Source organism: Salvelinus namaycush, chromosome 35 (assembly GCF_016432855.1).
Source record: "Salvelinus namaycush isolate Seneca chromosome 35, SaNama_1.0, whole genome shotgun sequence".
NCBI classification, from domain to species: domain Eukaryota; kingdom Metazoa; phylum Chordata; class Actinopteri; order Salmoniformes; family Salmonidae; genus Salvelinus; species Salvelinus namaycush.
In genome coordinates, this window is record NC_052341.1 from 33,784,417 (window position 1) to 33,812,382 (window position 27,966).

Genomic DNA, 27,966 nt, shown 5'->3' on the forward strand with positions numbered 1-27,966 from the left:
GAAACACTGATCAAGATCAATACCCAGGGCCTGGCGAGCTGAGAATCGAAACAGCCTAAGTTATAGAACCGCTGCCATAGGAGTTGAACAAAATAAATGGGCACTGGCTAGGAGCCTGAGCAGTAGTCCCATCCATCAGATCTCGATCTATGCTTGGCCTCTCATCACCCTCATTGTGAGTTGCAGCTGATCCCTCTGCAGAAATACAAGGCCTTTCTGTTTTTCTCTGCCTGTTCTCTCCTATTATGTGCTATTCCTGTCAGGGCACGGATACAGAGAGCCAGAGAGAGGAGCTGTTAGAGGGAGTGGAAGTGAGGGAATAGGTGAGAGAGTGAAAGGAACTGACAGTCAGGTCTCATTCTTGTCCCCCCCCCCCCTTCCTTCTGACTCTCTCACTCTCTCTTTCCCAATTTCTCATTTCTGTCATTGCCCGAAACCAGTCAGTGTGCACATGTTTCCTCCCATATGTGGATATATGGGGTATGTGGAAGAAAAGGCTGCAGGTATCTAGGAGCAGGGCTTTGCGCAGGAAAAGCAATTCTCAGTAAGTTTCTATAGCCACTGGCATTCAAGGGTTAGGGTGGAGTGCTTTCTCAATTGCTTGTTGGAGAAGGTAGGGGTTGATAGTGACATAGTTAGCATGATCTGTGTGGTTTGGAGTGAACTAGAGTTAACTGGGATTTTGTATTAGTTAGCCTTTGTGCGACTGATATCTGTGAGACCAATACACCACTTGTATTTATAGTAATAACAATGATAACTGTATTTGTAAAGTGTGTACATTACGCATTAGTGTATGCATTGTGTCCATTTTGGGCAAATAATACCTCAGTGCTTTACCCTAACTGCCATGTTACTAGTGTTTACTTTCACGTTAAGTACGACTCTGCTGTTAAACCGTTTTGGACAAGAGTAGGCAGGGGTCAAGATCCTGTCTATATGGACTCAAGTGGCACTCGTTCCCTATCAATAAACGGACGTACATGTATTGTAATGCATGTCCCGCAGCAGGTGTTTATGTGTAGGCAGAGAGGGTGATCTCAGGCCATGGGAGTGCCTCGGCCACACCTTCCCATTTTCTTTTTTTCTTTGACTGAGTTAGTGTGTAATCTCTCGTGGGTTTATGCCACGTTCACCTGGTAGTCCGAAGTAGGAAACGCATTTCTGACTTGATAACTGGTTGTAGTTAAACAACGTGCCACGTTCAACCAGTTAGCAAATTGGACATTTCTGAGTTTCCTAGTTCCCGACTAGCACGAGAACTGGTTGGCTTTGGATGAGAGTTTGCGTTTTGAGGGTGGAGACTTCGCTCGTCTTGTTACTATCTTTTCGCATACAATCTCGGTTTCCACTAGTTGCCACAGCCACAAAGTCAAATTAGTCTATATCGTACATTTTTTTTTGCATTTGGGTCTTAGTTGAAGACGCAGAGTAGGTGCCATTCTTTTTCAACTTCACTCCTTGCTGCCACTCTTCTCACCACCTGCGTATAGGAGACATACTGGACAGCCCTTGTTCTTACCACCTCCGTCTCCTTCACCCTAACAGGATACTTCAGAAATTCGGGTGCTTGTTCACCACCACAATTGCAGCATTCAGCTGGCATATAATACCCCTCCCGTCTACATCCACTTGACACATGACCAAATATTTAGCATTTATCACGCTGCATGGTTTTGGGAACGAAGGCTCTCATGGGGTATCTCATAAAACCCAAATATACGTGGGAAGGGAGAGACCCTTCATCAAAAAACAATAGAATGGATGTGGGCTTCCTCACTCCATCCACAGTTTATGACTTTGTGGCTGAGATCTCCCCCAATGTAAAGTGAACATTCCTGTTATATGGTTAGCTCAACTCAATTTATTTATTACTCTACCTTTAGTGAGTTATTTTGTTTATTCACCTTAGTGAAAATATACATTCATGCTCATCCTCGTGATCTTAGCAACATCATTCTCCGTTATACCAAAGTAACTGACAAAATGGCAACTTAGCTAAGGTAAACAGAAAACCTATGTTTGTTGTACAGTATTGAGCAATATTCTGTGACAGTGAGTGATGAGGGAGTGGGTGACATAATTTGTCAGATTTCTATTCACTACACACCATAAATGTCCCAAATGGAGCTTGGCCTAGTTTGTTCTATAAGGCAGCCAAATGGCTGTTACTCAGAAGAATGTTAAAAAAAAATATTTAGCACACTGTTTAGTAAAGTAAACCTTCCTGTTATATGATTAGGTCAAGGGATTATTAGGGAAATGAATTATCCAAATGAAAATGCTCTCTAATTACGTTGATTCATCGGTACGTGCATACATTTACCAATTCCCACGATAACTTGTAATATAATGTATCCCGAAATTCCCCATTCCACCCTAATCGTCTCTGTTTCTTCATCTTTATCGCAGAGCTGAAAAAACAGAAGTATTAAGCGAAGACCTTCTACAAGTAAGAAATGAGTAAAAATGTAATTTTGTGTGTGTGCATTTATGTGTGTGTTTGTGTGCTTATAAAGGCCTAATATACAGTACCTGTCAAAAGTTTGGACACACCTACTCATTCAATGGCTCTTTATTTGTACTCTCTTCTACATTGTAGAATAATAGCGAAGACATCAAAACTATGACATAACACATATGGAATCATGTAGTAACCAAAAAAGTGTTAAACAAATGTTATATTTTATATTAGAGATTCTTCAAAGTAGCCACCCTTTGCCTTGATGACAGCTTTGCACAGTCTTGGCATTCTCTAAACCAACTTCACCTGGAATGCTTTTCCAACGGTCTTGAAGGAGTTCCCACATATGCTGAGCACTTGTTGGCTGCTTTTCCTTCACTCTGCCGTCCAACTCATCCCAAACCATCTCAATTGGGTTGAGGTTGGGTGATTGTGGAGACAGATCATCTGATGCAGCACTCCATCACTCTCCATTTTGGTCAAATAGCCCTTACACAGCCTGGAGGTGTGTTGGGTCATTGTCATGTTAAAAAACAAATGATAGTCCCACTAAGCGCAAACCATATGGGATGGCGTATCGCTGCAGAATGCTGTGGTAGCCACGCTGGTTAAGTGTGCCTTGAATTCTAAATAAATCACAGACACTGTCACCAGCAAAGCACCCCCACACCATCATACTTCCTCCTTCGTGCTTCACGGTGGGAACCACACATGCGGAGATCATCCCATCACCTACTCTGTGTCTCTACAATGTAGAAATAGTAAAAATAAAGAAAAGTCTTGAATGAGTAGATGTCCAAACTTTTGCTGATACTGTAGGTCTAGGATATGCCTGTTTGCTGTGTGTGTGTGTGAACTGCAAGTAGGTCATACCTCTTTCCTGAATGTGAAACTCTAACCCTAAAACAGAGTATGCTATGTGTGAAATGGGTGTCGAATTCCCCAAGGCAAAATTCATCAGCAATGGGAGACAAAGTCTGAACATCCCCTCTGATTTACTGAGGGAGCCTGGTTGCTGTCTCTGTTCAGCTATTTCGTTCCATCCTTGCCACTCCTGTCATTTGGCAAACGGCAGGATTGGAATGTTATGTTAGCTGTAAAGACTGGTGCCCAGACTAGGCTACTGGCTATAATTGCTACAGATGAATGAAGTCGTCAATGGATGTGACATCCGTTCCACTGGATGGATTTCGGATGAGTGTAGCTGTGTAGGCACACTTCAGATTACCTGTGTGTGTGTGTGTGTGTGTGTGTGTGTGTGTGTGTGTGTGTGTGTGTGTGTGTGTGTGTGTGTGTGTGTGTGTGTGTCCGTCCGTAGAGAGATGCCCAGCTTACTGAGCCCTGTCCTACTGTCTGTCCATCAGGTGGAGAAGCGGCTTGAGCTGGTCAAGCAGGTGTCCCACAGCACCCACAAGAAGCTGACGGCCTGTCTGCAGGGCCAACAGGGGGTGGATGTGGAGAAGAGATCTGTCAGGTCGCCCTCGGTGAGTCTGCCTGTATTTTTCCTTTTCCTTCTTGTAATGCTGACATTGATATGACAGTAGAGTGCGGTACATGTTCTCCTGTTCTATTTCCTGTGTAGAAAAAGCTACCCCTCACAACACTAGCACAATGTCTGGTGGAGGGAGCAGCAGTGTTGGGCGACGACTCGCTACTGGGGTGAGTGCACACACAAACAGACACAAATACACAAACACACATACATTAATCATCTGCCACATCCGTCATGGGATTTTTTAAAGTGTGCTGACATGGGAAACGTGGCAGTGTCACCCAGTGAACCAGGCCTGATTCATGATCATGACACATGATCAACAGCAGAGCGATTATTACGGTCATTGCTAGTGAAGACTGAGCTCTTGTCAAACGAATGACTTTATTGTATTGCATCAGCAAATTTTAACAGCATATAACACTTTTATCCATTATTGTGAAGGTGTGGACTTTGCCATAGTGATAGCACGTACAGTAATACCACACAATTTCTAGTGAAATGAGGTCTGGTCCTGTTTTGTGTTCTAATTGGCTATGTGCTATTTTCTCTGGCTTCACATTGGCCGGTTGCAGGAAGATGCTGAAGCTGTGTGGTGAGACACAGGAGAAGATGGCTCTGGAGCTCATCCTGTTTGAGTTCACCATTGAGAGAGACGTGGTGGAACCCCTATACGAACTGGCAGAGGTACTTACTGTAGACCATAACAACCATCATCTGTACCACGGTCATGAAGACTACACCACTGCAAATGTATCTCACCTACAAAGCTACACAAGCTGTGAGAATATGATTCCTATGACAATGCCTGTGTGTCTCTATCCAATCTCTCACACTACAGAACAAACCAGAGTAAAGTGTCTTTGTTTTATGATGTGATTTCACTCAGGTGGAAATCCCCAACATCCAGAAACAAAGGAAACATTTAGCAAAACTGGTTTTGGACATGGACTCGGCACGCACAAGGTACGAGCTGCTCACTGACAGTGTGTGTGGGTGTCTGTGTCAGTATGTGAGGAGTCTCTGTGTGATTTTCAAGGTGATTTTTGTGTGTGTATCTGTGTGTGAAAAAGGATTTGTGATTTGCCCGTCGTTTCCAAAACAGAGAGAAACTCAATCCCCTGTGAACTGACCTCTTTACAGCGTTCCACGCGAACGTCACTGTTTGATCGCCCATATTGTACAGTGAAGATCTAGGCGTGGCCACATTCTCCACCCCTCAAATACTCACCTCATCATACCCCTTCACCTTAATATACCCCTCACCTTGGCACTCCATGGATCTTCTTTCTTTTACCTGGATTTCCTTTTACAGTCACGCTTCCAGTATACCTCAGTGTCTCTCCACTGCCCTTCCTGTATTCAGCACTGTGGCTCAGGGATAGACTGCAACCACAGCCTCTGCCTCTGTGCTGAGTCTGACCTATACATATTACACACACATTAGGGGCCGAGACATTGGGGAAATGTAATGCATTTTCCTCACAGAGCTCCTGCAGTTTCTTCTGCTGACCCAAATGTGTGTCAAGTTTTTTCCCATCACCCTGCTGTGTGCCTTGAGCTCCCCTGGCAGCAGTGGACATTATCTCTGCTCTGTGACTCAGACCTCTCAGACACATACAAATAAACCAGAGAGAGAGGGCGAGAGATACTATGGACAAGTGGGTAGGATAGAGAGGAGAGAGGGGAAGGCAGACAGAAAGACAGGCAGACAGATAGACAGACTGGGAAGTGAACAAGTGCACACTTAGGGCATAACGATAGAGAATTAGGAAGCAGCGGATGTCTATATGTTTGCATAGGATGTGTAATCCCGCCTCTTTCTTCCCTCCACCCCTCAGGTTCCACCAGTCCTCCAAGTCTGGTATGTCCAGCAACGTGCAGCCAGGGGCCAAGGGCGAGCACCTCAGGGAAGAGATGGAAGAAGCAGCCAATCGAATGGAGATCTGTCGAGTCAGTCTACATCTCCCTTTCCTCGCTCTCGTTCTCTTTCTAACGCTCCTCAAGATGTTTTCTCTGAAATCGCTGTTTATTTTCTGAAGTTATCCTTTTGTATTTTTCCAGGATCAATTATCTGCAGACATGTACAATTTTGTGGCCAAAGAAATTGACTATGCAAGCTACTTTCAGACAGTAAGGACTGAACGGTCTCTCTCTAATAGCACTCACTATGTCTTCATTGAGGTACAAACAGGGACATAGAAAATACACTAATCTCTCTCCGTCTCTCTCTATTTCCCGTCTCTCTCTCTCGGTCTCTTTGTCTCTGTTTCTCTCTCTCTCTCTCGGTCTCTCTGTCTCTGTCTCTCTCTCGGTCTCTCTGTCTCTGTCTCTCTCGGTCTCTCTGTCTCTGTCTCTCTCTCGGTGTCTCTGTCTCTGTCTCTCTCTTTCTCTCTCTCTCTCTCTCTCTCTCGGTCTCTCTGTCTCTGTCTCTCTCTCGGTCTCTCTGTCTCTGTCTCTCTCTCGGTCTCTCTGTCTCTGTCTCTCTCTCGGTCTCTCTGTCTCTGTCTCTGTCTCTCTCGGTGTCTCTCTCTCTCTCTCTCTCTCTCTCCCTCTCTCTCTCTCTCTCTCTCTCTCTCTCTCTCTCTCTCTCTCTCTCTCTCTCTCTCTCTCTCTCTCTCTCTCTCTCTCTCTCTCTCTCTCTCTCTCTCTCTCTCTCTCTCTCTCTCTCTCTCTCTCTCTCTCTCTCTCTCTCTCGCTGTAGTTGATAGAGGTGCAGGCAGAGTACCACAGGAAGTCGTTAGAGCTCCTCCAGAATATTCTGCCTCAGATCAAAGCCCACCAGGGTGAGTCTGTCTGCCCAGTGCCCACCCGGCCCTCACTCATTATTACACACACATTATGCCAACTCTGTCCTCAGTGAACCCTGCAGTAGGAGCACTGGTGCACATCTTCTCTCTATTCATCATGGTTGATCAATTCTGTTTAAATTTAGTCAGTTTTGGAGATGGAAATTAAATTTGTGAATTTGAATTTGAAAAGGGACATTTCTTTTTTTTTAATGAAGACGTTTCAATTCATGAATGGAATTTCAATTAACTCACAGAATTTCTGTAGTTTAAATGGAACTGAACCCAACCCTGATATTCACAATGCACCCATATCTGTGGTTGCAGTATGCTTTTCGTTAACTTTTTATGGATAATTTAAAGTCAATAGGGACTGCTCAGAAGCTATAGTGTGTGTGAGGCAACCTTAGTAATAACCTGATTAACCTGCTGACTGTGTAACCTTGGTGCTGTGTGTGTTGTGGTTGACAGAGACCTGGGTGGAGAGGCCGTGCTATGGGAAACCCTTAGAGGAGCACCTTGCCCTCAGCGGGCGGGACATTGCCTTCCCCATCGAAGCCTGTGTCACCATGCTGCTGGAGTGTGGCATGCAGGAAGAGGTCAGTGTGTATTCCACACTATCAGTATGTCTTCCCATTACCAAGTGACAACATACTGATTAGCCTAACCTCCTGTGTCCCTGTCCCATTCCAGGGCCTGTTCAGAGTAGCGCCCTCGGCCTCCAAACTGAAGAAGCTCAAGGCGTCTCTAGACTGTGGGGTGATGGACGTACAGGAGTACTCTGCAGACCCTCACGCCATCGCAGGTGAGTTGGCAACCCAACACCCCCAAATACATAACTTCCTTTCACTCTGCTCTGTATTATCATGGCAGCTGACATTGTCATGGAGATCGTCTCGAAACCTGCCCCTAGTCTGTTCGGGTTATCAAGGGCTCCCTGTCAACCTAAGAACTTCAACTTAGGTCTTATACACAGCCTTCTTAAGATCCTGGCTGTGTGAGTACCTGTGAATACACAGACCCTGAGTGAGCCTTGAAAAGAATCCTCTCTGAATCCTCTTCCGTGTTCATTTCGATTGATTCCATGTTAACCAGGGTGATACACAGAACCAGCACCAAAAGGAAAGCCCATTTGCAACCCTCTCCTGAGGGGAGAGTAGTACCAAGGCGGATTCATGACCCACGTCACCAAGTCTAAACACATCAGAATCAAGTCAACAGCATAGCGCTTTCTAACAAAGTGAATTTAAAAAAGAAAATGTTTTATTGTCACATACACCGGATAGGTGCAGTGACATCTATTGTTTTACAGGGTCAGCAATAGTAAAGATGCTCCCTGGAGGGATTCAAACTGCTTTGCATTTAATGTGTTTATCTAGTGCAGATAGACACACACACCGCCATGCCACACATACAGTTGAAGTCGGAAGTTTACATACACTTAGTCATTAAAACTCGTTTTTCAACCACTCCACAACTTTCTTGTCAACAAACTATAGTTTTGGCAAGTCGGTTAGGACATCTACTTTGTGCATGACACAAGTCATTTTTCCAACAATTGTTTACAGACAGATTATTTCACTTAAAATTCACTGTATCACAACTCCAGTGGGTCAGAAGTTTACATACACTAAGTTGACTGTGCCTTTAAACAGCTTGGAAAATTCCAGAAAATGATGTCATGGCTTTAGAAGCTTCTGATAGGCTAATTGACATCATTTGAGTCAATTGGAGGTGTACCTGTGGATGTATTTCAAGGCCTACCTTCAAACTCAGTGCCTCTTTGCTTGACAACATGGGAAAATCAAAAGAAATCAGCCAAGACCTCAGAAAAAAATTGTAGACCTCCACAAGTCTGGTTCATCCTTGGGAGCAATTTCCAAACGCCTGAAGGTACCACGTTCATCTGTACAAACAATAGTACGCAACTATAAACACCATGGGACCACGCAGCCGTCATACCGCTCAGGAAGGAGGCGCGTGCTGTCTCCTAGAGATGAACGTACTTTGGTGCGAAAAGTGCAAATCAATCCCAGAATAATAGTAAAAGACCTTGTGAAGATGCTGGAGGAAACAGGTACAAAAGTAACTATATCCACAGTAAAACGAGTCCTATTTCGACATAACCTGAAAGGCCGCTCAGCAAGGAAGAAGCCACTGCTCCAAAACTAGACTACGGTTTGCAAGTGCACATGGGGACAAAGATCGTACTTTTTAGAGAAATGTCTTCTGGTCTGATGAAACAAAAATAGAACTGTTTGGCCATAATGACCATCGTTATGTTTGGAAGAAAAAGGGGGAGGTTTGCAAGCCGAAGAACACCATCTCAACTGTGAAGCATGGGGGTGGCAGCATCATGTTGTGGGGGTGCTTTGCTGCAGGAGGGACTGGTGCACTTCACAAAATAGATGGCGTCATGAGGATGGAAAATTATGTGGATATATTGAAGCAACATCTCAAGACATCAGTCAGGAAGTTAAACGCTTGGTCGCAAATGGGTCTTCCAATTGGACAATGACCCCAAGCATACTTCCAAAGTTGTGGCAAAATGGCTTAAGGACAACAAAGTCAAGGTATTGGAATGGCCATCACAAAGCCCTGACCTCAATCCTATAGAAAAGTTGTGGACAGAACTGAAAATGTGTCTGCGACCAAGGTGGCCGACAAACCTGACTCAGTTACACCAGCTCTGTCAGGAGGAATGGGCCAAAATTCACCCAACTTATTGTGGGAAGCTTGTGGAAGGCTACCTGAAATGTTTGTCCCAAGTTAAACCATTTAAAGGCAGTGCTACCAAATACTAATTGAGTGTATGTAAACTTCTGACCCACTGGGAATGTGATGAAAGAAATAAAAGCTGAAATAAATCATTCTCTCTACTATTATTCTGACATTTTACATTCTTAAAATAAAGTGGTGATCTAACTGACCTAAGACAGGGAATTTTCATAGGACTAAATGTCAGGAATTGTGAAAAACTGAGTTTAAATGTATTTGGCTAAGAGGTATGTAAACTTCTGACTTGAACTGTACACTCTACACACAGAATGGTGGCACAGCTGTTGTGGTTTCCTCTGTACCATCAGAATGCAAGGGACATCCTGAAGTCCTGGTCCATGGAGAAATAGTTGCATTAGAGACCTACACCCCCCCCCCCCCCCCCCTTTCTCCATCTTTCTGTGTCTGTGTGTTTTATGAAGTGTCTCATCCCTTGGTACGGACGTCCTTAGGCCTACACAGTAGCCATTTTACAATTTCTTGCTCTCTTACTTCAAGCTCTCCCTCTCATTTTCCACACACACACCACCCTCATCCTCTCTGTTTATCCGTCTAACTTTCACTCACCCTCCTATTGTCTCATCCCAACAGGTGCTTTGAAATCCTACCTACGGGAACTCCCTGAGCCACTGATGACCTTTGAACTTTATGATGAATGGATCCAAGCTTCTAAGTCAGTGTCAGTTTGTAATGGTGCCGCCATTAGTTGATGTCTATTCATTGTGTTTGATTCATACTCTGTGCTGCTGATTCTTTATTTACTCGAAAAGTATGAGATCATTTGATGTGGGGTTTCTCTTTCACGCTAAGCTGTTATTTTTCTGGTTTGTCTGGCAGCATTCAAGACCAGGACAAGAGACTCCAATCCCTCCTCACAGCCTGCGAGAAACTACCCTTGGCCAATGGCAACAACTTCAAGTGAGTCGCCCTATCTGGGTTTCGCTTTGTCTCTGTCCCGCACCCATTTCACTCTTTCTTGGCACTTGCCTGACCATTAAATGATTTCAGTTTCAATCACCTTTCACTGTTTCTATCCTTCGCTGCTCTTTTCACATCAGCTGTTGAACTGAACTGGTGAAGAGTTCATCGTAGCCTTCAAGCAGCCAGAACTGGGTGTGCTTTTTGTGTTTTTCTGTGTTGGCTGCTTGATCAAGGATAGCATCATGGAATATTGTTTGCAGGAGCTTGACATACGATCAAAAAGAGTGGGAGTAGAGGGTGTATGGGTGAAACAGAAATCCAAAGGCTGACAGACCGCAGTGCTTGTCAGTGTCATCGTTGAATCTCACTTAATGGGCTTATTTTTAGGTTGTCTTCTTTCGCGAACACCTGTCAAACCTGTCCTTGTCATAGCCCAATTGAAATGAGCTGCCTGGGGGTTCTGTCTGAACAATCGGTTCATCTTAGATGAGCCAGAAAACAACAATCTGTAGGATTCAGAGATTTGTCAGCCAATGCAGTAGACAGTACATGAATGATCATGATCGAAAAAAACATAAACGTATTGTTAGTTTTATTGTTTCTTTTTCAGGTATTTAATCAAATTCCTCGCCAAGTTAGATGACTACCAGGATGACAATAAAATGACTCCTGGGAATATTGCAATAGTCTTGGGTCCCAACCTGCTGTGGACAACGCAGGAAGGGTAGGACTTCACCTATCTTTAACACACTATTTAGCCACACCATAGAGACTATACATAAAGTACCTTATTATAAAAGCATTTCCTGGTCATTGATAGTGACTTAAAGAGATAAAACGGTCCAAATTAAATCATACTCATATCTCCAAGGTTCAAGTTAATAATTTCCAGTGTTGAACAGTTGCATTGAATTCACTGTCTGGCAATCGCTCTACATCAAATTAAACTGACTCCTCCATATCTCTTCCTCTCCCTCCCTCCAGGAGCATTACAGAGATGATGACCACTGTGTCCCTGCAGATTGTAGGCATCATTGAGCCCATCATCCAGCACGCTGACTGGTTCTTCCCTGGAGGTGAGAGAGGACACAGTGTCTGTTCAGCCTCTGTAAGCCACGACCGCCTATCTCATCCATTAGAATGTAATACTGTTGCTTTAATGTCCCTGTATCACCCTCTGTATGTGGGTAAATGGAAACCGGCACCTGCTCGTACATATACAGTATGACAGTCAGTCAGCTTAAGTGGCCGTAGGAGACCTATTCACAATTTTAAGAATCAGTTCTTATAACGGGATACATGTTTATTGTCACAAAAGTAATCAAATCAAATGTATTTATATAGCCCTTCTTACATCAGCTGATATCTCAAAGTGCTGTACAGAAACCCAGCCTAAAACCCCAAACAGCAAGCAATGCAGGTGTAGAAGCACGGTGGATAGGAAAAACTCCCTAGAAAGGCCAAAACCTAGGAAGAAACCTAGAGAGGAACCAGGCTATGAGGGGTGGCCAGTCCTCTTCTGGCTGTGCCGGGTGGAGATTATAACAGAACATGGCCAAGATGTTCAAATGTTCATAAATGAGCAGCATGGTCAAATAATAATACCTCACCTATCGCTTTCCTCTCTTTCAGAGATTGAGTTTAATGTCACAGGAAACTATGGCAGCCCGGTCCACACCAACCACAACGCCAACTACAGCTCCATGCCCTCTCCGGATATGGACCATTCCGATCGCAAGCACAATGACCAGAGCCGACGTCCACTCAGTGTGGCCACTGACAATATGATGCTCGAGTTCTATAAGAAGGATGGGTAAGAAGATCCGACTCGTGTTGTACCTGTCTTGCCCTACCTTTTCCATCTCTCTTAAATCCCTCTTTCTGAAGTCAACTCCCTAACCGCCTGTCTTCCCTTAATGTCCTTGCTGAACACTCTTAACTGGAACATGAACCATTGGACAACAAGGATTACTCGTGATGTTGGTTATTGCAGTAGAGTTCAGAATGAAGGATAGTTGTGTTGACATGTTAATGGGGACAATGGGCCTTTTGAGGTATGGATGAGCAGATGAAAGCTGATGGCTTGATCGACTAGTGAGAGATTTGAGTGTTGTGTGAAAGCTATATGCCTTAGATATAGCATCATGCCACCTTTCCATGTCAATAGTTTTTGTTTCTATAATAATATAACCCCGTACACTCAGTGAAAAGGAGAGCTTAGTAAAGAGTTCAGTCTGGGTATGAGAGGGGTGGAGAGAATGTCACTAAATTATTCTTCATCTTGGGTGAGAGCGAAAGAGAGAAATGCACTAAGACAGACAGAACAGGGAGCTCAGAGAAATATGTTGGTCTATGGTGGTGCAGTAAGCAGTCTTTTGCTGTACGGAGAATTAGTTTCAAGTCGATCATGTTTTCTCTCTCTCTTTTCAAAATAACTCTCTGTCTTGTCGGCCCCTGTTCAGCAGACGTCTGAGCCCCTCAGCTCGGGGGCCACGTAAACCCAGCTAATTAAACTTGGCGAGGACTGTGTTGGGACCAACACACTGCTCTCATTAGAAACACACGCCCCTCCAGATAGAGCAGGAAGATCAGGACAAGGAGAATTCGGCCCCCTAGTACAAACTGAGACCAATGAGGAAGTAGCATTCCCAGAGTTGATGTCCAAATTAAAATCCATACCTCTGTTATGGTTTTACTCACCCTGGGCCTTTCGCTAAAGCACTATGGGAGATGTCATGCCGTGTCCTTGACCGTTTCTTTGCTTGGTGTGTGAGATTTTCAATGATTCCAAAAATATCTGAATATTACGTAGCCTTTAACCATCTATAGTTGTACATTGCTTTTTTATAGTAAACAAGCACATTGACCACTGCTGCAAGTGACTTCCTGTATGTTGGTGTTATTTTGGGGTATTTATTACGTAGGTGGGGAAATGTTGCCCTAATTGGTTAATTGGCTCACTGGTAGGACATGCTTGGAGCTCTTTTGGGAAGGAATATCTTCACCCCTCAAATCCCTCACCTCATGACTCCCAGCATGACTTCCATCCCGCATAACCCCCTGCAATCCAAGCCTGAAGGCTTGACCTGGTGATCCTCCATCTTGGATCCAACCCCTGACCTGACTGCTCCCCCAGTTGCTTTGATATACATGTCGTGATGCTTTGAATCAATTAACAGAGGTTCTCATGATCCTTACCTTTTATTGTGATGTTTTTGTCCTACCAAGCAGCGTTAGGAAAATTCAAAGGTACTGTACTTACTCTGTTCTTCTCGCTGTTTACCCTTGTCTGAACTGTCTGTGGAAAGAAAGCCTCTCTCTGTCATCATTTGTCTGTCAGTATTCCAGTAGTATTCCAGTCATGATTATTCTATCGTCCAAATGACACACTTGTAATCCTATAGTTCAACATTCCCTACAGAGTGCTGTTGACAGACAGTGCTGCCAACTAACTGTTATCACACTGTGTGGTTTATTTACTTAAAATGCATCGTGGCAATTTCTGGCATTTGATGTACTCGTTTGATTTGCTTTGACAAGTGCAAATGGCAATAACAGGTGCCAACATTTGTTTGTCACACAGAGACCAACCATACATACACCCACACTGTGACACATTATTACAAATGTCTCCTTTCCCTAGTGTGTCTATGCATACTGTTCGGTAAGGAGTGTCCTGGCGATTGTGAGCACTACAGGATGAGTCTCCCTGGGCTTGGCTGACCTCTGACCACTGTATTTGATTGACTGTGTGTGTCTGTCCCTCTGCAGCATGGGGGTCAGGGTGATGGACACTTCTTGGGTGTCGCGCAGGGGCTCGTCGTCAGTGCGTAAAACCTCCTCCACGCCCCCGAGTATGCAGCCCCCCCTCCCTCCCTCAGATGCTCTCATACCTGAGCAGGGGGAGCTCTCTGCGTCCCCCTCACCAACCCCTCCTCCCGCTGGCAGCGACCGTGCCAGGTAAGGCTGTTGTTGCCCCCCCACTCCAATTTACCCCAATCCTCGCGTCCTGAAACTTACATGGCGTTGTCTACTTTTTCTGTCTGTTTACGTCTTCTAATTCTCTTTCCCATGCATCGTCTTCACCTTTCTGTGAACCAACGCCCAGTTTCATGTCAAACTTGGTTTGAGCTTGTGTGATGTTGTTTTCATTGTGGTCCTTGTGCTTGAGCTTCAGAGTTTCTAGAGCCCTTTGAAGTAAAATTTGTGCTTGTTTAGTTTCATATACAGGTTGTACCAGAGGGTTGTTTTTTGGTAGAAGGATATAAAGTATTATTTTTATTAGTTTTTCAGATAGCACTTTTTTTATCCATTACCCATAAAATTGTAACAATGTGAGCAAAGAAAAGGCTCACCTCATCTCAGAGGTAGCTTGCCAATGCAGCATGTACATGTTTTTCATTTTTTATCTATCAGAACAGGTTTCATTAACACCTAACAGCCTAACGTTACTCCTTATAGTCCAAAGACGATTATACGTTCTGTTTAAAGGCGATTTGTCTCTGGAAGCCAAAACAGCCAAATACTTCATCTAACTTGAATCGATTCTCAATTGCGGAAGGGTCCTAGAAACATAAATCCCTCTACTTTCATGTCACATCAAAATCATTTCACAAATGCTAAATATCTACTTACTGTTTTTACTGTTTTTAACACAGTTGCAGCCGACAGTATTTTTCAGTGACAACACGTTTGTGGCTTCAGTCTTCCGTTTACACACACGTGTTCGGAGATGCAGATAGCTTATTAGCACACCCCTCTGTCTTCCATCTGTTTTCCGTAAACAAGCGCTGTCACATGGAAATATGGCCGTGTGGGAACCCTAACCCTATAAAGGTGTAAGTCAACCTTTTGTTTTTTGAAAAACATTTCTTGCTGATGTGAAAGATACGTTCCTTATGTTTCCTAAACCGTACCGCGAGTGATGCGTGTCAACGTTTAGAGCAACCATTGGGGGCTCGTGAAAAATGTCCCTGGTCACGGCCTCCCGAGTGGCGCAGAGGTCTAAGGCACTGCAATTGCAGTGCTTGAGGCGTCACTACAGACCCTAGTTCAATCCCAGGCTGTGTCACACCCGGCCGAGACCGGGAGACCCATGAGGCGGTGCACAATAGGCCCGGCGTCGTATGGGTTAGGGGAGGGTTTGGCCGGCCGAGATTTCCTTGTCCCATCGTGCTCTAGCGACTCCTTGTGGCGGGCCGGGCGCCTGCAAGCTGACCTCGTTCGCCAGCTGGATGGTGCTTCCTCCGACACATTGGTGCGGTTGGCTTCCGGGTTAAGCGAGCAGTGTGTCAAGAAGCAGTGCGGCTTGGCAGGGTGGTGTTTCGGAGGACGCATTGCTCTCGATCTTCACCTCTCCCGAGTCCGTAGGGGAGTTGCAGCGATGGGACAATTGGATTACACGAAATTAGGGAGAAAAAGGGGTAAAAGTATATATAATAATAAAAAAGATATATAATAGTAATAATTCCTGTTCAGAAGATACGATCGTCAATAGGCGCTAAAGCAGTTAGCGTCTATGAATGGGATATGCTCATGTAAGATGGAAAAAAAAAAAAATCTTGCATTTGTCAAGCAGTTTTAGGATTTGTGCTGAATGAATATACTGTATGGCATGGCCTGTATTAATGTTTTTCCTTTGCTATTTTTTCTTTTCAATTTTTCTATTTCCTTAGACCTCTCTCTCCTCACCCTCTTAACACGACTCTGTTCAACGTTGGTTGACTAATTCCTTCCCTGATACAAAAACCCGCACTTGTTCCCCTTCACACTTAACTGCACTGGTTATTGAGTGTTCACAAACATGCCAGAATGGCCCACTGGACTTCCTCACATACAGTATATTTTTTTATACAATGCTTTTCGTTCCACAACAAGAACGTGCCAATATTGGCCTCTTCCTGACTCAAGAACAATTCAATTCCCTGTGAAATCATTTACATTTTTATCATTGCAGCTCCGATGATGCGTCATCCACTTGGTCGGACTCCTGTTATGCCTACCCCTCTCCGGAGGAGGAGAGGCCCCCTCCCCCTTACCCCTCTTCTTCCTCTTCTTCCTATTGCTACCCACCTCCTCACCATTTCTACCCCCGAGCACCGCAGTGCGCGCGCCCTGTCGCCCCCGGTCCCGAGTCCGTGCCTCCCGGGCCGTCTACCCCACCTCCCCCACGCTGGTCTAACTATAGCCCTCACCCACTGCCCCCCTCCTCGTCCCCCTCTCCCTCTCCCTCCCCACAGCAGCTTGATATCAACTCTAACCCCAAGCCCAGCTCCCTGCACCTGCCTAAACAGAGTTCCCTGGCCGAAGCTCTGCATGCGCCCCCACCGTCAGAAACTAACGTCCCCCCCCTCTACATCAAAACCCCCCTCGTGCTAACCCGACACGACCCGTCCCTCGTTCCCCACCCCCCTAACTTTCCCCTGTCCACACCTCTTCCGTGGGCCGCCTGTGCCTGTAGCCGAGAGAGAGGAGCCAAGCTGACTGGGTAAATACTATGTCACATCGTCCGGCCACTCCTAGAACCAGGACACAAACTCAGTCTTCGTAACACACACAGGCCTGAGTGGCTCATAATGACAAGATGAGGGATATTGGGAGACAAACGGGAGAGTGAGAGAGAGGGAGCTGCCTCCAATATGCCAACATCCTGTTTTATACATTTTGTTCATTTTCTCATTCTGTTCTATTGGAGCGTTTTAGTACCTTATTTTACAGGAGGATGTTGCCAAGCAACAAACAATATTCAAAGCTCTCAGCGATAGCAGAATATAGTGGGTGTTAATGAGTCATTTTAGTGGGCCCAGTTGGCCTTGGATGGTAGTTGGCTAGTTTTGTTTTTGAATAGGAATTGGATTTAGAGTGACTAAGTGAAAAATATGGATGGGCTGGGCATGATTCCTAACCAATCATTGGCCTTCATCGGAATGGGGTCTTTTACATCAACAGCCATAAGGAATGTTTCAATGGATAGCTCCACCCTAACTCCAAATCCCTCCAGTCCCGATCACCCATCCTCATCTGCTGTCAATAGGAGGGGGAATTTGGAGCTGGGAGAGCTGTCACTCCCATCCTATTATCAACTGGTTAGGTTTTTTCCTTCAAGCTCTCTAACCATTGGCATTCTGGCTGCATAGTGCCATAAAAGGCAACAAAAATCTATTAAACCTACAGGCTTGGGCTTGGATTTTTGGGGGGTTTATGCGCCACTGCAATATAGCTGGTAGTGCGTATACTTGCAGTAGTGAAAGTGGTCACTCAGATTATTTGACGTTGAACTACGGGGATTTTCATTCCTATGGATGTCATGACATGTGCAGGAATAAGGTCAATATATTCAACCTGATTGGCAATTGTTAGCTACATGGCGTTCACTGCTTACTGACAGGCAGTGAACATGGACACACACACACACACACACACACACACACACACACACACACACACACACACACACACACACACACACACACACACACACACACACACACACACACACACACGCATGCACACACACACAACCTGAAGAAGATGAAAATGACACATTGTTGTTCATATATCCTTTTCGCCTCCCCAGTACTCTGATGAACAAGGAGCTCTCTCCAGTGATTGGACAGAAGGGCTTCCAGGGAACAGCACCCTCTGGTGGGCCATCACAGCCCTCTTCTGAACATAGCCCTCACACCCTGAGAAGAGGTACTGATGGAAGAAGGTTGTGTGTGTGTGTGTCTGTGTGTGTGTGCGTGTGAGGGTGCGTGCGTGTGTGCGTGCGTATGCATGTGAGAGAGACTGTGCTATGTACAAAGCAGCCAGAGTGTTTTGTTTTGGCTGGCCACCTCTCAATTACAATCTGTGTTGCTTTTCTCTCACACTTGGCATTCTGTCTGGTCTCTCCACAGCTAAAAAGCTGGCCCCCATCCCACCTAAGCACTACTCTCAGTCTGGGGGAATGTCTGACCAGTCCACAGGTCAGCCCTCTCCAGTCAGCCTGTCCCCCACCCCTCCTAGTACCCCTTCCCCGTATGGCTTTGGCTACCCTCAGGGCTACGCCACCATCGGCTCTCCGGGACAGGCCCAGACTGCCACCCTCTCCTCCCCTCCCTCGCTAGCCGGCACCCTCACCAAGGCCAGGCCCACTCCCAAGCCTCCCAGGCAGAGGCCCAGCCTGCCCCCACCGCAGCCCCCCAGCACCCCTGGCTCCAGCCCCCAACCCCTGGAGCACAGTGGTGGCCTGCTGGATGGATTGTCTCCTGGGGAGAGCATGTCCACAGGTAAATGCTTCAATGGAGTTTCTACACACTAGGAGCCCGCTTATACACTCTCATCTCTGGTAAAGGTGGAGCGTCTCATTCTCCAGTGTGCCTGACAGCTATTTAATCATAGAATTAATTTAATAGGATCTCTGTGGTTTTAATGTGGTTTCTGCAAATGGAACTATTTTCTGTCATTTTTTAAAATGACTGATACTTTTTGTGTAAAACTGCAGGGAACAGGTTAAAAGATTCTAATCAATATCTCTTATCTTGTTCTTCCATATTTTTCATTATTTTGTCTACTATTATCGTCTGCCTACAGCGGTATGAGGCGAATGGTTCAATATGGGCTAAATGTGAAAGGGCCTTTTAGGGTAAGCAGGAATTCCAGTATTGTACTAAAGCCTCACCCTCCCGCCCCTCCAACCAACCAACCGTCCGCCATCCTGGCTCACTGTGGAGCTGCATGGCTCCAGCTCTCTGTATATATACCTGTATACATGACGTCTCATATGTATATATCTATATATCTCTGAATTGTTCAGTCCACCACTAACCAATTTCGTTGCCCTTTGCATGGTGGCTGAGACTGGCGCGATGCATGGCTTGTGGATGTGTCTGAAAGACCGTCCACTGACTCCACTTCACACAGAAGATTGACGTCATTTTACTATCCCAAGAAGCTTTCTTTACTGTTTTTACCCCGAAACCATGCCACATCCCACCACTGTCCTCTTGCTTACACTCTGCAAAGTCACCCACCCCCCACTTCCTGTTGTCCACTCACTGGTTGTTGTCCATTTCAAGTGTTACACAATGGATGTCATCATTCTCACATGACTGTGAGATCAAAGACAAAGTATAAATGTTTGTGGTGACTGCGCTGGACACTGTTGGGGAATTGTTGTTATCCACACCTTGAACAAATGTTCTTTCTTCACATGAAATTTGCAGTATTACAAACCTACCCCGAGCACCTCCCTGCTGTGTGTAATGCATCATTCAGCATTGACTTAATCATGTCTGGGAACAGACTTATTCTAAGCAATCCTTATTTTCTCTATCTCTTATTTTCTATTCTCTTCTCATGTTGATCTTTGACCACTCAGACTCTTTCTGCAACCTGGATATCCCCATCATCAACGTGGAACTGGATGGCATCTTCGATGAGCCTAAGATGGTCCCCTACAGGAACTCAGTGGCGGTGGTCCAGCCTACCCCCAAGACAGAGTCAGAGGAAGAGTCTGAGAGCACGATACTATGACATCACGAGTTTCCACCCCCAGCCCTACTATTCCAGCCTGTCCCCAGGACCCGTTCTCTGACCTTTGACTCAATGGGACTCACTCCAGACCTCACCTCCACCCATAGCGACCAAACACCGGGTTCAGCCCTGTAAAACAAAGTTAATCTTATAACCTGAAATATATATGAATACAGAAAATACATACAGTATATCCACATCCAGAGAGTTTCTCTCTGAGACTGTGGGGGGAGGAACTTTTGATACACAGAATCGGACACAATGCTTTGTTTTTATGTTGACTGGATTCCTTTGATTCTGTCTGTGGTGCGTTAATTTTTAAGACTTTTCTTTTTCAACAATTGCGTTTATTTTTCATTACTTTTGCCTTATTTGAGTCATTTGCAATATTGCCTCTAACTTCACATACAAGACATGAAAACGATTTGCTCGGTGGAATGGATTCTACTCTTGTGAGTGTAGTAGTAAAGGAAAGGGACAGTAGATTTCTGATTTCCTCTCCTGTCACCAAGTCTATAGCATTCCTTTTGACGCCATCCTAAACCATCCCTCGTACTTTGAGATCACTGGCAACCCCTTGTTCCTTCCTGGCTGAATGTGTGTTTGTGAATTGTGTGATGTGTTTGGAAATGTGCTGCATCATTAAGTGGCGAGTTCTGCCATAGAAAATATATATGGTACTGCAAGACCAGTTTGAGCTTGAATCCCCAATCACACTCTTCAAAGGGAGATTAAGATTGCATTTGGCTGTTCGATGGGAAGTTAAATATGGGTAATATAGTATTTACTATTTAAAATGACTGTTTATACTGTACATTTCAGAGTATATGATATTAACAGTGATACAAGAGATATTATATGTGTCATATAATATAAGAATACAAACATAGGTATACAGATATAGAATTATAAGTACGGTATACAGATATTCCATAGTATAGCATGTACTTGATTCTACATTATCATAGGAGAGGCTGTAGAGGGAATGGGACATAGAAACAGAACAAACAGAATTGTCAACTTGTCAATTTATATAATTCTATATAAAAGGAATAGAATGCTGAAAAGTGAGTATGAGTATGTGCAGGGTGGGACTATACCTCCTCTCTGTGGTCTGCCCTCAGCCTCAGCTTCTTTAACGAGCGCCCTGAGAGCCTTATCTGGCAAGAGCCTGTCACTGGGGAGCCTTCTCAGCTGTTTGAAAGCCAATATTGAACACTTTTTTTGTTAGAGCAAGTGTGTATATGAGTGCGGTCCTGTATGTGTGAGTGTTATCCTGAATATAGATACATTTCTTCTGGTGCTAGAACGTATGTTTATATTCTATCACGCAGGGAATAAGAATAGGCTCTCATTGAAATTATACGCGGTTACTGTTTCAGTTCCCTATACTCCCCCCCCCCTTTAGTAAGAGGAATCCACCATATAAGGAATTTGATGATGAGGAATGTGAATAAGTATTTGTTGTTGTGCTGAAAGTATTTATAACGATGATTACGGTGCAGAGGAGTATGATTGACATCCACAACACGTAATATCAATGTTCCAATCTGATGATCCAGTAATGAGGTTCAAAGGTGAGGGGCCCGCCCATGACCAACACAAACCTATGGTCTCCTTAGAAACGTTCCATCCATAACACTGATTAGTGCTTGGAAGCCACAATAAACGCTGCTCTTTCATGCACTTACGTTCAAGTGCTATATATTTTATCCATCACAACACTATTGTAAATACTGAAGCCTCTGTGTATGTGTGTATATAAAAAGGCGAGAGGATGAAATATATACAGTACCAGTCAAACGTTTGGACACATCTACTCATTCAAGGGTTTCTCTTTATTTTTTACTATTTTCTACATTATAGAATAATAGTGAAGACCTCAAAACTATGAAATAGCACATATAGAATCATGTAGTAACCAAAAAAGTGTTAAACAAATAAAGTATCCTCCCTTTGCCTTGATGACAGCTTTGCACACTCTTGGCAAGAATCTAAAATCTAAAATATATTTTGATTTGTTTAACACTTTATTGGTTACTACATGATTCCATAGTAGGTAGTAGGAGTAGGTGTGTCCAAACTTTTGACTGGTACTGTATATATTTCACCCTCTCGCCTTTTTATATACACACATATATCCAGTTGAATTCGGAAGTTTACATACACCTTAGCCAAATACATTTAAACTCAGTTTTTCACAATTCCTGACATTTAAACCTAGTGAAAATTCCCTCTCTTAGGTCAGTTAGAATCACCACTCTATTTTAAGAATGTGAAATGTCAGAATAATAGTAGAGAATGATTTATTTCAGCTTTTATTTCTTTCATCACATTCCCAGTGGGTCAGAAGTTTACATACACTCAATTAGTATTTGGTAGCGTTGCCTTTAAATTGTTTAACTTGGGTCAAACGTTTCAGGTAGCCTTCCACAAGCTTCCCACAATAAATTGGGTGAATTTTGGCCCATTCCTCCTGACAGAGCTGTAGTAACTGAGTCAGGTTTGTAGGCCTCCTTGCTCGCACACACTTTTTCAGTTCTGCCGACAAATTTTCTATAGGATTGAGGTCAGGGCTTTGTGATGGCCACTCCAATACCTTGACTTTGTTGTCCTTAAGCCATTTTGCCACAACTTTGGAAGTTTGCTTGCGGTCATTGTCCATTTGGAAGACCCATTTGCGACCAAGCTTTAACTTCCTGACTAATGTCTTGAGATGTTGCTTCAATATATCCACATAATTTTCCATCCTGATGATGCCATCTATTTTGTGAAGTGCACCAGTCCCTCCTGCAGCAAAGCACCCCCACAACATGATGCTGCCAGCCCCGTGCTTCACGGTTGAAATGGTATTCTTCGGCTGCAAACCTCCCCCTTTTTCCTCCAAAAATAACGATGGTCATTATGGGCGAACAGTTCTATTTTTGTTTCATCAGACCAGAGGACATTTCTCCAAAAAGTATGATCTTGCTTTGTCCCCATGTGCACTTGCAAACCGTAGTCTGGCTTTTTTATGGCGGTTTTGGAGGAGTTGCTTCTTCCTTGCTGAGGCGCCTTTCAGGTTATGTCAATATAGGACTCGTTTTACTGCAGATATAGATACTTTTGTACCTGTTTCCTCCAGCATCTTCACAGTGTCCTTTGCTGTTGTTTTGGGATTGATTTGCACTTTTCGCACCAAAGTATGTTCAACTCTAGGAGACAACGCGTCTCCTTCCTGAGCGGTATGATGGCTGCGTGGTCCCATGGTGTTTATAGTTGCGTACTATTGTTTGTACAGATGAACGTGGTACCTTCAGGCGTTTGGAAATTGCTCCCAAGGATGAACCAGACTTGTGGAGGCCTACAATTCTTTTCCTGAGGTCTTGGCTGATTTCTTTTGATTTTCCCATGATGTCAAGCAAAGAGGCACTGAGTTTGAAGGTAGGCCTTGAAATACATCCACAGGTACACCTCCAATTGACTCAAATTATGTCAATTAGCCTATCAGAAGCTTCTAAAGCCATGACATAATTTTCTGGAATTTTCCAAGCTGTTTAAAGGCACAGTCAATTTAGTGTATGTAAACTTCTGACCCACTGGAATTGTGATACAGTGAATTATAAGTGAAATAATCTGTCTAAATTGTTGGAAAAATTACTTGTGTCATGCACAAAGTAGATGTCCTAACTGACTTGCCAAAACTACAGTTTGTTAACAAGAAAGTTGTGGAGTGGTTGAAAAATGAGTTTTAATGACTCCAACCTAAATCTATGTAAACTTCCGACTTCAACTGTATATATGAAGATATGTAAAATATAAATATTGATTTAAAGTGTATATATATATATATATATATATATATATATATATATATAGTTAACACATATACATATATATATATTGATATATATATATTGATATATATATATATATATTTATATCAATATATATATATATATATATGTGTTAACTTGTCCTTGTTGTTCTGGTCCTGACCACAATATTGCCAGATTCACACATAAAAAAATGCAGTAAGCGTTGCACAGTTATCAGTCACAAGTTTTATACAGTACAGTAGTTGTAATAGCAGTGACATAGATTCAAGGTTAAATCTATTTTAGAGGAATGTTAGATTAAAAGTGCCGAGTCATCAGCCTAGAGCGTAATGATATGCGGTATGTCTAAACGGAAAGTGCTGCATCATAGTGTGCAGCAAGTCTCCACTAGTCCATAAGCCTGACTAGTAGAGATATTATAAGGGATGTATTCATGATTGTCAATTGGTAAGTAAAACGAGGATCACCATCCCTCGAGGCAAAAACCAGTTGAGTCAACATAGTTTCCTAGTTATTCCAACCTTACAGTATAGAGTACAGTGAGGGAAAAAAGTATTTGATCCCCTGCTGATTTTGTACGTTTGCCCACTGACAAAGAAATTATCCGTGTATAATTTTAATGGTAGGTTTATTTGAACAGTGAGAGACAGAATAACAACAAAAAAAAACAGAAAAACGCATGTCAAAAATTTTATAAATTTATTTGCATTTTAATGAGGGAGATAAGTATTTGACCCCCTCTCAATCGGAAAGATTTCTGGCTCCCAGGTGTCTTTTATACAGGTAACGAGCTGAGATTAGGAGCACACTCTTAAAGGGAGTGCTCCTAATCTCAGTTTGTTACCTGTATAAAAGACACCTGTCCACAGAAGCAATCAATCAATCAGATTCCAAACTCTCCACCATGGCCAAGACCAAAGAGCTCTCCAAGGATGTCAGGGACAAGATTGTAGACCTACACAAGGCTGGAATGGGCTACAAGACCATCGCCAAGCAGCTTGGTGAGAAGGTGACAACAGTTGGTGTGATTATTCACAAATGGAAGAAACACAAAAGAACTGTCAATCTACCTCGGCCCTCACCTCATGGAGTTGCAATGATCATGAGAACGGTGAGGAATCAGCCCAGAACTACACGGGAGGATCTTGTCAATGATCTCAAGGCAGCTGGGACCATAGTCACCAAGAAAACAATTGGTAACACACTACGCCGTGAAGGACTGAAATCCTGCAGCACCCGCAAGGTCCCCCTGCTCAAGAAAGCACATATACATGCCCGTCTGAAGTTTGCCAATGAACGTCTGAATGATTCAGAGGACAACTGGGTGAAAGTGTTGTGGTCAGATGAGACCAAAATGGAGGGACGATGGACGGAGCTCTTTGGCATCAACTCAACTCGCCGTGTTTAGATGAGGAGGAATGCTGCCTATGACCCCAAGAACACCATCCCCACCGTCAAACATGGAGGTGGAAACATTATGCTTTGGGGGTGTTTTTCTGCTAAGGGGACAGGACCACTTCACCGCATCAAAGGGACGATGGACGGGGCCATGTACCGTTAAATCTTGGGTGAGAACCTCCTTCCCTCAGCCAGGGCATTGAAAATGGGTCGTGGATGGGTATTCCAGCATAACAATGACCCAAAACACACGGCCAAGGCAACAAAGGAGTGGCTCAAGAAGAAGCACATTAAGGTCCTGGAGTGGCCTAGCCAGTCTCCAGACCTTAATCCCATAGAAAATCTGTGGAGGGAGCTGAAGGTTCGAGTTGCCAAACGTCAGCCTCGAAACCTTAATGACTTGGAGAAGATCTGCAAAGAGGAGTGGGACAAAATCCCTCCTGACATGTGTGCAAACCTGGTGGCCAACTACAAGAAATGTCTGACCTCTGTGATTGCCAACAAGGGTTTTGCCACCAAGTACTAAGTCATGTTTTGCAGAGGGGTCAAATACTTATTTCCCTCATTAAAATGCAAATCAATTTATAACTCTGAAAGCAATACAGTTCAACCCAATGCTTACTAGACAGTTCCAGAACAAAAAGTTTGAATTTCTAAACGATAAAACAAAGTGCAATTACAGTATTTATGAACAGAGAAACCTCAAAGATTAAGAGGGTCCCATGTTTTTTTTACTGTTTATACTGATGTTTTATTGATTTTGTCTTTTTTCTATTACTCTTAATTCTGCCTGTAGTGATGCAACAAATGCTAATCATGCCATATTATTTTGAGGAATTCAAAAAATATATACTATAGACAAAATTGCATTTACATTATTGAACGCTGTTCTTACAATTTGGATGTGCTGAAGTGGACGCTTGTCGGTGGTGATAATGTGCTGTTCTGTGGCTGTTCTGTTCATGAGTGATGGTTTGTACATATTTATTTGAAAACACAACTTTATTAACATCAGAAATCCTGTCTATCAAGGGCAGTGGTTGGTGAGAGATTCCACAGAATATTTCCACTGTGACAGTTTTTCTAATCATGCCCTTTGAGTTACTGTCAGATAAAAACATGTTTTTTCAATGAATAGGAGGAATGTACTGGTGACTATTTGGACTGTTTGCCTCAGGTTGCTTTAAGGGGGAATTCTGTGTGTTGTGGATGTAGTTTTAACAGGGTGGACAGATGTTTGGTAGTGATGTGAACAGGCTTGGGGATTATGACTAGACATTGTTCTATGTGTGAAAATCAGCAGCATGATTTTTCATCATGCTTGTGAAATTTGTCTTATCTTTGGTTCTATTTACCTGTGCTTGTCATATTTATTTTTATATGTGAAAAGAAAAAAAGAGCCTTGCAATGCAGGTAGAATTATTCAGTTTTGCCCTATGATCAATTTATCGGTCCACAGTTCTTGTATTGCATTTTGCTCCGACTTCCATCCTGTCAATCAACTATCCACTCAGCAGAGCCAAATAAATATGAGGTAGGCTACTGTACATCTAAGCATGGTTTAATAATTGCCAAACTGAATTACTTTATACAACTTGGAGACAATATAGCATCTAACTTTTAGCTTTTTTGCCTAACGATTCAAGACGGAATGACACTGAATGGATGACTTGTATTTATTTTTGTCTGTAAACATGGAATGTTATTCTCTGAGGATAACCTTTATATCGGCATAAATCAATCCAATTATCCATCAGATGAACAAATCCTCCTGATTTATATTAGGCAAAACAAAGATACGCCTTTTTTATTGGCCAATCAGGCAAGCCTGAAAAAATGTGAGCTATAACACACCTGGTTTGCCTGTATGAACATTTGCAATTTATGACACAGTGGTGCATGCAGCTATTGTTTGATAAGCAAGTACATCTTCATGAATGTTTTTGCATAGTTTATGTTCAAATAATACAAGGGAGCCAAAATAAAAGGGAAGGTTTGATGATCCAGAGACATTGTTTTTAGATATAAAAAGGCCCTAATGTACATGTCAACTGCGGTGACATTGGGGACACTGAAATAAGACATACCCTCTCCCAGTCAGCGCAGAACACTTGCTGTGGACAGACCTGTAAGATTGGAAACAATCCTCATCAGAATGTTAAAACTATTAAAAACATTTTTTTGTACGATTTGGGTTTGGTGTGTATTTAATCATGCCTTGTGAGTATGGTGTGTGTGGCAGTATGTTAACAGGAAAGAAAATACATCCAATGCCAGTTCACATTGAGTAAAATATTTATTAAATATTTGCAATATACAACAAAACCAATCCCGCAGTCCCTGTGTATTTTAAAGCTATAGTATTAGGAGCAGTCCAGATTAATGGCAGTTCTCAATAACACATACAAATAACCAGGCATGAACCCTGCAAACATATTGAGTAGGAAACACATGAAAATGTACATTTGTATGACATCAGAAGTCAGAATTCTCATCTAAGGTGCTCAGATGGAGGCCAAGTACGCTCTGTGGAAATAATATAAAACATGTGAATGAATCATCCTAACAGACAGTGTCTACAAAATCAACCCTTATATAAAAGTTTACATGCAGAGGCATTTGTCAAGGACAAGAACACAAGACAAAGACAAGGAATAAGATGAGTAAATAAATATAGCTGGGAGCAGTAATGAACAGGGTTCTCAGAAAGGACACAAGATCAGTTGGATAAAAAAGCAATCTATAGGTACTGTGTGGCCATATTTGAATGCAGCAATAATTTTTTCTCAA

At 43.4% G+C, this 27,966-nt stretch overlaps 1 protein-coding gene across 1 annotated transcript; it reads left to right on the forward strand.

Annotated features, from left to right (window-relative positions):
• The first annotated feature begins 1,760 nt into the window (after window positions 1-1,760).
• LOC120029699 (rho GTPase-activating protein 44-like) lies at window positions 1,761-19,960 on the forward strand. The gene is made up of 21 exons (XM_038974965.1): window positions 1,761-1,828; window positions 2,413-2,452; window positions 3,829-3,948; window positions 4,047-4,123; window positions 4,532-4,643; window positions 4,846-4,922; window positions 5,798-5,909; window positions 6,021-6,089; window positions 6,661-6,742; window positions 7,217-7,344; window positions 7,439-7,550; window positions 10,115-10,196; window positions 10,361-10,441; window positions 11,055-11,168; window positions 11,429-11,520; window positions 12,077-12,257; window positions 13,676-13,693; window positions 14,216-14,404; window positions 18,021-18,139; window positions 18,343-18,714; window positions 19,806-19,960. Exons 1-21 carry the CDS (start codon window positions 1,761-1,763, stop codon window positions 19,958-19,960), a joined length of 2,400 nt encoding a protein of 799 aa, XP_038830893.1.
• The last annotated feature ends 8,006 nt before the right edge of the window (window positions 19,961-27,966 follow it).

Excerpts from the sequence above, each read along its gene's own strand:
- LOC120029699 (XM_038974965.1), top strand. The coding sequence starts at position 1,761 with ATGGATGTGGGCTTCCTCACTCCATCCACAGTTTATGACTTTGTGGCT. Across the intron at positions 3,949-4,046 it reads GATCTGTCAGGTCGCCCTCG|AAAAAGCTACCCCTCACAAC; the intron begins GTGAGTCTGCCT and ends TTTCCTGTGTAG. Across the intron at positions 18,715-19,805 it reads TGGGGAGAGCATGTCCACAG|ACTCTTTCTGCAACCTGGAT; the intron begins GTAAATGCTTCA and ends TTGACCACTCAG.